The sequence below is a fragment of the Bombus impatiens genome, unplaced genomic scaffold (assembly GCF_000188095.3).
Source record: "Bombus impatiens unplaced genomic scaffold, BIMP_2.2 scf_0033, whole genome shotgun sequence".
NCBI classification, from domain to species: Eukaryota; Metazoa; Arthropoda; class Insecta; order Hymenoptera; family Apidae; genus Bombus; species Bombus impatiens.
Window position 1 is genome coordinate 561,104 of NT_176452.1, and position 13,685 is coordinate 574,788.

General features: G+C 36.7%; 1 protein-coding gene across 7 annotated transcripts in view; it reads right to left on the bottom strand.

Moving 5' to 3' along the window:
* Window positions 1-13,431, bottom strand: part of LOC100748868 (collagen alpha-1(XVIII) chain) — a 348,873-nt gene extending 335,442 nt beyond the window's left edge. For 4 of the 7 annotated variants that reach the window (XM_012387843.3, XM_012387811.3, XM_012387828.3 and 1 more), the window contains exon 1: window positions 12,383-13,130. In XM_012387843.3, coding sequence (XP_012243266.1) covers window positions 12,383-12,393 — 11 coding nt within the window. In that variant the 5' untranslated portion in view covers window positions 12,394-13,130. Of the gene's footprint in view, window positions 1-12,382; window positions 13,131-13,209 lie in introns of those variants that run through there. The other 3 variants (XM_033321578.1, XM_033321575.1, XM_024368703.2) reach the window with 2 other exon arrangements.
* Between the last annotated feature and the right edge of the window lie 254 nt (window positions 13,432-13,685).

The following is a 13,685-nucleotide window of genomic DNA, read 5'->3' on the forward strand; positions in this document are numbered from 1 at the left end:
ACAACGTTAAGTTGCTCAATTCAAATAGTGCAACTATCATCTATTTAACTTGTTAAAGTAACTTTCCTAAACTAACTTTCAGTCAGTGATAAGCGTTTATACAAGATTCTATAGAGAACACGTTATGTTTTTATAAGCAAAGAGACCCGATTCATAAAAACGTAAAAATTTATACTATTTTACTCTAAATTTATACTACTCCGTTATAGAATCTTTCATCTCTAATTTTATAATTAAACCTCATTTCTTTGAAGGTAAACAGATATTCGAATATTTTCGTACACCTTCTAATATTTTCCTCTTTGCACGATGTTACAAAAGGTTCGATTCTTCGGTAAATTATCTCTGTTCTATTAAGTTCTTAAGTCCACACGAAACAAAGATTAAAATAACTCGGTATTTAAATGTAGGCTGAACCTTTCAGTATAAGTCTTCGCGAGACACGCGACACAGACGCTTTTAATCGCCGTTGGTTTACACGCGCGTGTCTTTTCATGCATCTTCACTCATTAACCCTGTCCAGGAGCACATGGTGTAATTCACACATAAGAAGGAAAAGGAACATCGACAGAGTTCATCGATCGGAGCTTGTTGCTCCGGCTTTAAACCCCAAACGACAACGTCCTACAACGTTCAAGGGAAAACTGCCAACTATTCCGCCCGAGAATTTTCATCTCGTTTTTCTTTCTTTAGATCGGACCGTGTCAGACAACCTGCCCGGTTACGCCAGTATTACATCCTAAGATTAGCCACGGTGCACACTTGGGAAATGCCATTCAGGATTTACGAGGAATTATGCAATGGCAATCCCTTTTCTTGTTTTTTGGAAGAATGGAATGAACAAATAGAAAAATAGATATCAAGGCATATCATCAGACTGCGGAAGCACTTGTGAGAAATTTAAAGATCCAAATATGCATAGAATGCATATATGTATATAAAAATATGTAAAATATTCAAAGTATAATACTCGTAATATTTTGCGGATGGAACATATTTCCGCTTGGATTCTATTTTTAGTGTAATTATTATTTTCGTGAACACAAAGACGTCTATCTTCTCTCTTTCTTTCTCTGTTTCTCTCTCTCCCTTTCTTTTTTAGTTTTAATTGAAATGAGTTTGGGAGGGTTTTATAAATATCGAAGGATTTTTTTTATAGGATCGGTAGAACGTTTAAGGGGTGAAATAGTTTTTGAATTGGAATAGTTCTCGCGTAATTACTGTAGAAGCATTTGATATAAAATTATTCATTCACATTCTTTGAATGAAAATTACACATCGAACGTGAAATTTTAGTAAAATGAAAGTTTCATTTCACATGGATCTTCGTTAAGTCCTTTGCTTTACGTCAGGTCCTTTACATCGATAGGAAAGTAAAGGAAGTTCATATTTAATTGGAGAATTTTTAATCTGAATTTTTAAAGAATCCTCTTATATTTGATTCTCTTATATTGTTCATATCTACTTGTATAAAAAGGACTTTATCTTTGCGTACGATTAATCCACAAACTTAATGAAGTTGTAAAGGCAAAATTGAAATTTTTTCTTTATGTGAAATTTCCTTATTTTATTATATCTGTTTCTCATTTTAAGCAACCTAGATATTCGTAAAGATTTTCAAGAAACAGCAAGAACTAAACCACACCATTAGATTCGATTGCTTTAATTTATTACACTTCGTAAAATCCGTGTCCTAATATTATTATATCAGTTACAGTTCAGAAGCAGGTTCTATACTTTTAAAATAAAAACAGAGAAGTATTATTTTGTAATTTTTAAGCAACCAAGCGTGTCCACTACTGAAGACAAACTAAATTCATCTCATAAAGTTTCAAGAATCGTATCATTTTATGACTATGCGTAGCAAGAATGCAATTTATATTCGTGTCTTACGACTTCTACTGTCTCATTTTAACAAATAATGCAAATTGCCCAAGATGCCAGTAACTTCTTACTGCAATCGACTTCTTTATTACTTTCCAGATACATATTCCTTTGATGTTTGTCTTTTTCAGTAAGCTGAATCCATCTCTAGAAATCGATGAATAAATTCAACTTAATATATTTTTTAATCGTTGTTTCAATGTAATAAAAGATGTATGACAATATGAAATATCTACTTAAAGACCAGAAGTTGCTGTAACGCCGGCTGAACTGTAACTAGAATGTCGTGAAACGATATTTTCTTATTAGATGGGTATACAGCCTTATTATAATGCTATAAAAGAAAATGGAACTCAGCAAGGTAACAAGAAAATGGAAGGAAAATCCTAATATGCCAAAGTACTTGAATCTCACGGTAATTACTTTCTTTAACCACTTAAAAATTTTACGAGATCCATGAAATCAACTAGAAGAAGATTTTTCTATGTGGAAATAAAGGATCTAAAAATATGTTAGTTGTCATTTAAATTTAATAAAATAGCGATAAACTATAGAGAAAATAGTACAAAATAGGTATAGTATAATAAACTACACAAAGATCTGAAGATGAGACTCACTAAAATTATTGCATTTCTAATTAGTAAGAGCAGACACATTGATTTATAAAAGTATATTTTTCTTTGCATTTACTATTAGATTGATACTCATGACTATATTCATTAAATTAAAAATGGCATACCGGAGAAAGCATTTCTATTTGTTCAACGCCACAACTAATATTACATATTAAACGAAACAGCCGTTCCTTCTCACAGTCATTTCCATTTTAACGGAGTTTTAATTAAATTCCATATTAATTGAGCCGTTACAATGCATTATCGTTTTACCCACCAGAGAAACACCATGCGGAATGCCGTGATAAAAATTGCGAGAATATTTATTTACGAAATATAAAAGCATTGATACATGCAATCTAAACAAAATTCAACGCGACTTTTATTCTTGATAAATTAATATCCTTCGATCCGAAAAATTTGTACTGCATGGTAAAACAGATGACAATTCCATGAGATAAAAAGAAACTTGATGTTAATCACCGGTTCACCTCGCCCGTACAATTCGAAATAAATGCCGCGTTAGCAGTTTCATTTGTGGCCACACCGGCATGCTTGTGCATTATTGCGACGCGAACTACATCGTATTCCACGATTGCATGCTTTGAACTTAATTTATCATGGCATGCGAGGCAGTTGCACGTTTCTCCGAGCTGACAACTAAGAGTTACTTTTATTTTGTTCGTTTGTACCATTGAGATTTATAAGATAAGATAAAATCACACCTATCGATGAATTAACGACAATAGCGATTCAATTTTATGAAAGGCACAATTATTCTGGTTGGATGAAAAAGGGGACATTTTGTTTTATTCTTGAAATTTCATTAGAAAATAGTAAATGGAAAGACGATTGATTATACGTATGTATACACTTCGAAGTAGATGTTCACAAAAAGGTAATTACAGAATCGAATAATTAAAAGTAGTATCATAAATATATTAGAATATTGTTTATCAAGAATTTTGGTTACTATTATTAACATATTTTTGTTTTAATTATGTTAGTCGTCAATTCTTTTTTTTAGAAATGAAATACGATAAAAGTGTAAAAGAGATGATGATCAGAGCAATCGATTAAATTTATGGCGTCGAAGGAAATGACGAAAAACTTATAGCCATTAAATGGCGGATCATAAATATGAAACGATGAAGATAGTATTCTTGACAGAAAGTTGTCCACTAGAAACTAGGTTAAAACTTTCGTGCACCATATTTGTGGACACTGAATTCTCCTTTTATATGGCAGTAAAACTTCTAAACATGAGATCTAGCACGCTTTTAACTTCCTGGTACCTTGAACCTCTGGTGGAATTGAAACTATAACGTGGAATTATGTATGGTATTATCACGATATGTTTCGCAACGAAGGAAATATGATAAATAAAAGGAACAAAACGGAAAGTCATTGAATTCGTGCGATGAGTTGAAATAGGTTGCTTTCTAAACATGTAAATAATTTATTTTATTTTATTTTTTCTTATTAGTATTTATTTAATCGTTATATTCAATAATTTAGAAATTAATTCATACTGTTGTTTTAATGAAAAGCGTATGTAAATGATTGTCTTCGTTGAAACACAATTGAACAACACAACATTTTCCTAAATGATAGTAAAATTATGGGTTTAATTCTGAAGCTATTTCTATCTTTGATCATTGAAAATCCCATAGATTAGGTTTCATCAGTACGTCGGTTCAAACTTTCCTTTAATACTCATCGTTAGCTTAAGCTCTTGTTTGATTCAATTACCTAAGCATTACGGCTTGAACGCAATTTAGTATAATTAGATATTAAATATATCGATCAAAATAAAATTAATTTCCCGATAATGTTCAGAAGAAATTTTACAAATATTTTTACTGTGTTTTTTATTACTCAATTTTTTTTATAATTTACTATTTTAATAGTATACAAATATACGTTGACATTATCATAGAATATTAATAACTCAGTGATTCATTTTGATCTATTGTAATTCGATATCTAAGGTAAAAGGGTAATGTCCGGAATTTAATTGGAATAAAAGTTTTAATTTCGACAGGAGGATGCTAGATAGGTTCAATTTTAACATGAAGACTGAGGAATTTGCAGGGCAGAGTAATTGGAAATTCGCGTAGGCAGATCTGAAAGTGCGTCCTACCGATGAATATTGGAAAGGCGGCGTCTATCCTCCTTAATTGATCGCGTAGATATAAAGACTTCGTAAAGAGAAAAATCAAAATTGTAAATTTTAGAAATTAGAGAAAAACCATTTAATGATTAAATAACGCGTGTAATCTTTCCCAAGCTAAAAATATATGTAATTCTAAAGTTTCTACATTTCCAAATATGAAACATTAACGATATTCGATATTATCGATTGCCAAAAATAAAAGACAATACACTAACATCAAAGAGTACAGCATACATTTGTAAACGAAACGTAAATATATCGTGAAAAATAAATGTACCTACAAAAAAGACAATTTTTAACATATATTACTTACCTACATTATATTATACTATTTCATTTGAATAATTTCTCCATAAATCAATACCAATTATTTTACGATCGCTCTTTAACCATTAGCATTTAAAGTAACATTGAATCATTAGAAATTCATCGAGAGCAGGAAGCGTATCACGAATAAGGATTACACGTCGTCTGTGATAAATCCGACTCATTTGGAGCCGCGGTTAAAATCTGCACTATTTCCAGCTATCCCCTGAAAGGCCGTAAATTGGAGAGTTAACTTTCGTACGCCTTCGAAATGTATTCGCGAGAAAAATGTTGTTAGAGTGGCATAGAAGCGATTGGACGCTAGAAAAAGGCAATTCAACGTGGAACGCAGATATACACGCCCGTCTATTTTCCACAATTTACAGCGCCAGCGTCAACTTATATTTCCTCCGGCGAAACTCAAGAAATTACTTAATACAAGCACGAACAATCACGTATTTTTGCTGTAGTCTCAATTTCGTCGGCGATCAATTAGCCTCGTGAAGAAAAATTGTGTTTTTACATACGACTAATTAGACCGAGTAATTTCTATCCAAATAGTTTCTAAGCATTCAACGACGAATTACAAAACAATATCGAGGAATACTAAATTCGAAGATAGATTTAAAAAGACGTTTTAACACTTTTCAATTTATCGAGTTGCTCGATATATCTTATGAACGTCTCATATATCCTATCATAGAAGTCTCTAATTACGGAACGACTTGATTAACAAGTCAACTCTTCGAAAATATAACACAATAACGAAGAATTTAGAATACAGTTAATTCTTAAGAATTTTGCATTTCTCGTATCAGATATAAAAAATATATATCTAACTTTCCATAAACGATAAATATTAATAATTGTGTTACATATGATTCACCATGGTACGTCATTGTCAAACGTTTAAATCAGCTATTAATGTCCCAAACCTACAAATAACCAATCAGTCATCGCGTCTTACGAATTTCTCGATCCAAGTTCTATCCGCCTATTATGCATTCACGTTCTTTAATTTCTCCATTAATTTCATTCATAGTTGCCACGCCCCCGCGCCCGTAGCATTCATTATTCATGAAATTCTTCCGAATCCAATCGTAAAATTCTACTAACGGGTCTGTGCTCGCGTTGAAATTTCGTTTGTCAAAGCGAAGGAGACATCCTTGCTCGTTCGTGTCCCACCTCCACGTCACATTTATTCGCCGTTTTTGAATCTGACGTTTATTCGCCGCCCTTTCGTTCTTCTTTCCGCCAGTGAAACGCGTTACGAGTAATTCCCTCTCCTCTTCACGCGAATCGAATCGAACAAACGAACGTTCGCGGACGAGGAAAGGATTTCGCCGCGCAATCTTCCAGCGAGAATGAACGAACGTTTGAAATACGCGATGGTCGTGAAACGACCAACGACGAGGTAAAGAGCGAATGGTAAGTTTGAATACGACGATCGAACGTTTTCTCTAACAGAAGCGGACAGGCTCGATGATATTTCTGCGTGTTGCAATTTCAGTTGCGTCAGGGTGCGTTTAATTGCATGCTGAGTACCGCAGTGTATCTCTCATGTTAACGAGTTATTGTGAAAATACGAGGTGGATGCTATTCGATCGAAGATTAGAATAGAACGGTCGATTGTTGTAACACAGAATTTCACGGCGAGTTTCTTCTTGATGATAGATTTCAGTATGGATGAATGTAATTTACCTAATGATATAGTAGTTTGCTTGAAAACATGCAGTTAGTCAGAGAAACGTTCGTATTATCTCAATTATCGAATTCGATGATTTCTTTAAATCTCCATTTACGTTATAACGAATTGCTCTTTTTCAACAAACGAGATATCAATCGACAGCTTAGTTATTGCGCTATATATTGGTAAATGTTTCCGACTGTATACCGTTAAAGGATATTAATCATTTGAGTTCAACAATTGCAAGGATTTATGTTTCACTCTGCGAATCTCCCAGTGAGATTTCGCGTACACGCGGAGAGATAAAAAATTTAAACGCACCGTGAATAAAGTCACGTAAAAATCAGAGCAGTTAAAGCGAAACATCATTTTAAGGCTCAACATACGTAACTGTTTGGAATAGCGTTAACTGACGAACAAAGCCATTATCGCGTTCACCCGCTAGATCTAATATTAGTCCATCCATCAGCGGATCTCGACGAATCCAGAATTTGTCTGTTTTCATTTTCGAATTTAATACCGATATGCACAGACGCACGTGTATCGGGAATGGTAACGTTCACCGAATCGTTTTCAAAACTCTCTCCGCCCTTAACCCGTTGCGCAAAATAGACAGAGCCATGAATAAGTCGGTATTTTCAATTTTCTAGAAACCTTGGCCGGTATATTATGGGAGCAGACGACTCCGGTTGAACTTTCGAATAGTTTTCGCTCGAGAAAACGCTACAAAAGTTCCTCGCGACTCGTCGTATGGAAATAAATTATTCTTTCCCTTTCAGAAAGCTTTGCCAGCAGCAGCGCGAATACGCCGTTCTCTTTATCAATTTTACAGTGAATTACACCGACAGAACCGTTCTTTCGAACTGTAATTGCTGCCGCGAATACGAGGGAAACGAACGCTTTTTCGAATTCGCATTTCCAATGACTAACTTAACAACTCTGACTTTTTCCCCTGTATCATTCGATCTTTCGTGCGAGGAATTGAAACATCGGTGAAGTGGTTCTTTGGCAAATTAGATCGAAGTTACGTGATAATTTTATTGATACGTATTAAGAACTGGGATAATGACTTGCTTTCAGAAAAAGAAAATAAACTGAATAAATTTCGCATAGCAGGAAATCAAATATGAACGTTGGTACGTGTATACGAACTTGTTACCGATAAATTTGTCATCGTGATTGACTATGACAGAAGATATGTCTCCTCTCGGACAAAAATATTCAATGTTCGGTAATCACAAATTCATAAAATTGTTAGTAATGAGTTACGCGATATCGAGTCTGTTTAAACGAAACTGTCAAAGTTCCTCAAACTCTCCCACGCGTCAAATTCGTATTTTCGTTTGATGGCAAGAAAAGTATTAAAAACGTAGGAAAAGAATTACCCCGCAATTACCGTGCCTTAGAAGAGTCTAACCCGCAAGCGCGAAATCAAAAAAAATTCAGAATTTATAGGAAAAAGATAAAAGTTTAAAACGCTACCCTCAAACTCTCCCCTAAACTCCTTCCAACAAGGATCGTTACAATCGCGATCCTGCAGCTGATCCGTTACAATTGGAACACAAATTCGCGATAATCTGCGCGCAAAAAAAGCATTAAAAAATAGTCGTTTCTATCCTGGGAAAGCGAGGGCACACCGGGTCCGGGACAAACGATGGGAACGATCCTACGAATTCACGACGAGAGAGGAATCCTCCGCGGGGGCTGAAAATGAATCAGCCATTTGCTGGCGCGCAAGAAAGAACAGTGGTCGCGACACGTTCGTAGATTTTATCTACGACTGGATGTAGAACAACGCGCAACACGGTAGTCCGCGTCGCGCTTACGAGCTCCCAGTTAAAGCTGCCGCGGCACACGTGCGCCGAATGCGAACGCACTCGTAAATACACTCCGCGTGGATTAACACGCGGCCATCACGTGCCACGTGTGTTTCACCCCTCTCTCATCCCCTCGCAATTTCATCTCTCTCTTCGTTATATTCACCCTTTTTCCATCTCACTTTTCCCACTTGCCTCTGTTTCACCTTCTATTCTTCTGTCTCTTCCTTCTGCCTCTCTTTCTCGTTTGCATTCGACGCGCTAGTAGGGTGGCCAGAGAGAGAATTCCAAAAAGAGCAACGACAGTGAGTTATGTCGTCGAACCGAAAAACACGGCAAGTGCGAATACCACCTCGACCCTCTTCGGCCAGCGGGATTAATACCGTATCGCGTAATGCACCTACGAACCAAGGCTTGACGCGTTATTTTTCGTTCATTGCACCTCCTTCTTTTCTTTCTCTCTCTCTCTCTTTATAATACTTTTTGTTGGCAAGATATACGCGTGAACGCATCGCGATATGCTCGTGACACTGCATAATGCAAATCCAACCGCTCGTACGATTCCTGATGCATGATCGTGTTCCTCGTAGTGTCTGAGTAGAGAATTCGGCAGGCTTCGATACGTCGATCGTGTTCACTTCCATTTGAAAGGTTTAATGAGAAAGTTTGTAGAGTGAAGGTTTGTGTAAGCCCATTTAAGAGAAGTTGTATGAGTTGGTATGAGTTCTCTTCCTTTTAAATGTGATCAATTTTATAGCAACGACAAGGATGCCAGCGATAAATCGTCAACAGCATTCTACTTAAAAAGATTACATTAAGAAATTCGCATCTCCTCGATTCTTCGATAAAAGCATCTCGTATTTTCTGGATATTATGAAATATATCTTGCTTTCGATATTTTATATATCATTGTATCTCTGCGTATATTTTGTCGTGTTCGAAGCATTGAAATTACCTACACATTACGTGATTTCAATTTCTGTAAATATACTAATTGTTCGCAAAAACTACAACCACCTACCCATAGTATCTTTGAATATCTTTGTATCTTTGAATATATCTTACGAAGCGTCTTTTATAAAATTGCACAACACTGAGTACAAGCTGCTTATCATATCATGTTATACTATAGTCTGCGATAAAGTACATAGATTCAAAATGTGACTGATATAATTCAAAAAATTCATACTACACCATTGAACTACTGCTGAAATAATGCAATATTTCGATGAACTTTTATCGTAATCTATATTTTCTATATTTTGCAACGAGGTCAGCCAAATTTAAACCGATACGAATAAATAATACACCGAACACTACTAAATACTATTCTTCCACGTTCCTATTAATAAGAGATCTCTCTTAAGAAGACGAAGAATACTAAATAAATGTCACGAATGGAGTACACAAATATCATGGTCTCAGAATAAAAATACGCCTTTGATTCATTTTTATTTTATCCATCCATTTATTTATTTATTAGATCCATTCACAGAAACCTATCGGATTAAGGCTCAACTTCTAAATAAATTAAGGTACAATAAATTATTCATATACACTACATGATTAATTATTCTCTTCATACCACTTCGCAGAATAACTTTCCTACGGCAATCTTCCCCGATGAAAATATTCCGGATAGGAGAAATTAATCGAATTCAATATTCATATATGGAAATATATATGAATAAACTTTGATTTCTGTGTCTAGATATTAAAGAAGATACGCATCGCTACTTAATGCAAATATTTTGTAAATCGACCCTTATGGCATTATGATAACAGTTCTTTCTTCTATAAATTTCATAATATTTACGAATACCTATAAATAAATTAAAATTATATAAACGAGATGCTTGGCTAATAAATTATCGAAAAGAAACGTAAAATGAAAACCAAATGTCTCTTTTTCAATTTTACTTCAAATATAATAAAATAGACGCGTGGAAAATTTAATGGTTCTTTAAGGAAATATCTTTCCTCTTTTACAAATCGCGCACTCGCGTGTGACTGCGCTTAAATGACTGTTAAATGAATATAAAGGACTTAAGGAAACGCAAAGCGCAGGTACTTGATGGGATCGAGACTGGCTCGTTCCTGGAAACGTACCAGCCCGATTATTATAGACGACTGAATTTCCGTTGGGACGATACGTGAACGTATAGAGATTTTAGACGAAGAATGGGTGTTCCAGAAGCAGATCCGGTTATCCAGAAGTGCGACTGAATATGTAATACCTGGCATAGTCGACAAAAGAAAAATAGAAGAATATTTCTTCATTTCTATACTTGTAATACGTTCGTGAATTCAAACGAAGGAAATGAAATACGTGTTAACTTTCCTGCAGAAGATCAAATTCACATAAAACTAAATCCGACATCTAAACATTTTAAATACGTATTTTAATTATTAATCGGGAGACGACGAGTGGAATCATTATTATTGGATCTTCAAATTTGTTATTTAAATATTTAGATTTCGTTATGAATAAAATTGCAATGTGCCATGAAAATATCATTTTCATATTACTAGTTAGAGCGACAAATTCACGATGTTTTAAATTTGCTTATTTATAGTACAATGAATATTTATCATGCTATTTATATAAATAATACTCGTGTACCTTAATTATACCTCGATGCAAATATTACTTAAAATTCTACCAACATTCAACCAAATTCTTAATCAGTATTTCTCAATTTTCTTGACTTATCGACCACCGCGATATTAATTTATTCCTCCAAACCGTACTCGAAACAACCTTATTCTACCTTCTCACAATTTAAACGCGCACGTACATATTCATGCTCGTACGAATTATAAATTGTACAGCGGTAACAGCCGCGTACACGTGAATCCAGTCACATAAACATCGATCAACTCCCGTTCATCGAGCAAAAACGAGCAAAAGAATAGTTTCGAGCGTACAGTGTTCCAAACATCCGCAAGACGACACGACTCGAGAATTACGAAGCGACAACGCAATCAATGACACGCGACAGCAAGAGCAAACACAACCGGTAGAACGTAAAGCGATTTCGAGGTCAACGACCAGAACGAAGAAAGCCTTTCCTTCGTTCCATTCATGGCGGCGCGTAAATAAAGGCCGAATTACGTCTGTGAACCCGATTTTCCAACGAACGAACGACTGTCGATTTATCACCGGCCAAGACCTCGTTACCATCGTGTTCCACGTCCCATGATTCCTTCGGTTGTTACGACCGAACCACGGGAAACTACCCTACGTTCATGGTTTCTCGAGTTGTAACGACTATACGGGCAGAAAGCACTCTGCGACGACAAGCGTCCTCGCGTTTACGAGGGTTGAAAACTTGTGGAAGTGAGAAACCGCGAAATCAGTCAAGTGGCATTCCCATCCTTCTTTTTAGCAAATCCTACCTGTGGCTCGTTCGTTCTCGTTCAAACCCTTAATCCGTCTCTTTAGGATGGAATCGTATTCCCTATTTACTTTTTATACCTATTTATTTCTTATTTCCTGCTTATTTTTATTTTCTATTTATTTATTGCGAGCAACTGTGAAGATTTCCAGAAGGCAGGACCGTAAGGCTATAAATCCTTGCATGAAAAATCCTTTTAAATTGTTTGTGATATGTATAACAACATTCCCTCAAAATTGAAAAAAATAGGAATACGGAACATGCTCTATTGTGTTAAACTACGTTAATCAATTATATTTATGCAGCAATAAATAGATCGCGGATGTTTATGGATTTATGGAAGAATTAATTATGGAAGAAAAAATATACAAAATGCCAAAAATAAAATATTCATTATACCAAATACCTATTTAGATTTGACTAAACTGTAAAAGGACAAATTTAGATGAACATCCGCAGTCTGATAATAAATCTCCCAAGAATAACACGTAAACACTCACCTAGGCCGCATGTTGAGTCATTCCATCTGACTTGACAGGTGGTTAATCTTGTCCTTGGTGAATCTCTCCCCCGAAACCGTTTCTACCCGTCTTCTATTTCACCCGCTAAACTTCCGACTGCTTGAAGGTGACTCTGCTACCACTCTTAAAAGTTCACTCCGCGACACTGAATCGTCTAAACTTTCTCTCTCTCTCTCTCTCTCTCTCTCTCCCTCTCGAGTACCAATCAAATCACCCGATCGAAGAAAGCAGAAGTTGAAGTTCAATGTAACGCGGTCGAGGTACACTCGATTTCAGCTCGATAGCCGCAACTGTAAGGGACCGACGGTGGCGCCAATTTCCAAGGTCGGGCCGAAGAGCAAGGTCAACGTACTTCCGGGTCGGATCGGCACCAAAGATCTCCCTCTGATCACTATAGTTACCGCACGCTGTCGTATCGAACGATTTTCCTCGCTTTCACTAACAATCTGTAAGAACGAGATCCTCGTAGGTACCAATCGTGTTCTACCACTCGCTATGTCGCAACCGCTGACAGCCCAATCGACTCCACGGTCCACCACTCACTGACAACAGTCCCTTCGTGACACTTGCCGCTTCCTTCTCGATTTTTCTCCCTCCTAACCTCCTCCTACTCCGCGGCTGCCGGCACAACGTCGTACTAGACGTCGTCACGCTGATCTAGTCTCTCTTCTGCTCTCTCTCCCTCTCCTCTTGCTCCATACACACTCTTGCTCCTCCTTTTCCGCTCCTGTCTCAACAGATCACCAATAATAGTTTTAGCCTTAAGTGTAACAATTCTCCGGCATAGTTAGTTTAAACCTACTAACCCTTCTTTCTTGGTTCGCGAACCAAATGTTGAGAAGAAAGAACTCGATGCGATCGTGCGATAGGGGTTGAAGCGACGATCGGTCGTCAAGGTGTATGGGTCACGGTTCCAGGAGGCCCAGCGAGCTCCACGCTGTTCTGCGTGGCTTTAAGTCGACGACGAAGCTACCAACCGGTGGCGGCCGATTCAAATTCGCTCCCCACGTGGCGGCGACGGCGTCGTCCTTGCGACTGCCACCGGCACGACGCCCGGCGCCGGGCAATGCGTCGCCATCTTGCGGCCGCCGGCTAAATCCGTTTTAGTGAACCCGCCACCGCGACGAAATTGCACCAGACATTTTCATGCTTCCTTCTTTTTCTCCTTTTTTTCTTCTTTTTTTTTTTCTTTGATCGTTTCTCTCGTCTCCTTTCCTCTTCGTGTTTCTGCTCCACCGGTTTTCCCGGCTACCGGGGACCTGCAAGGAATCTGGTGGTTTCA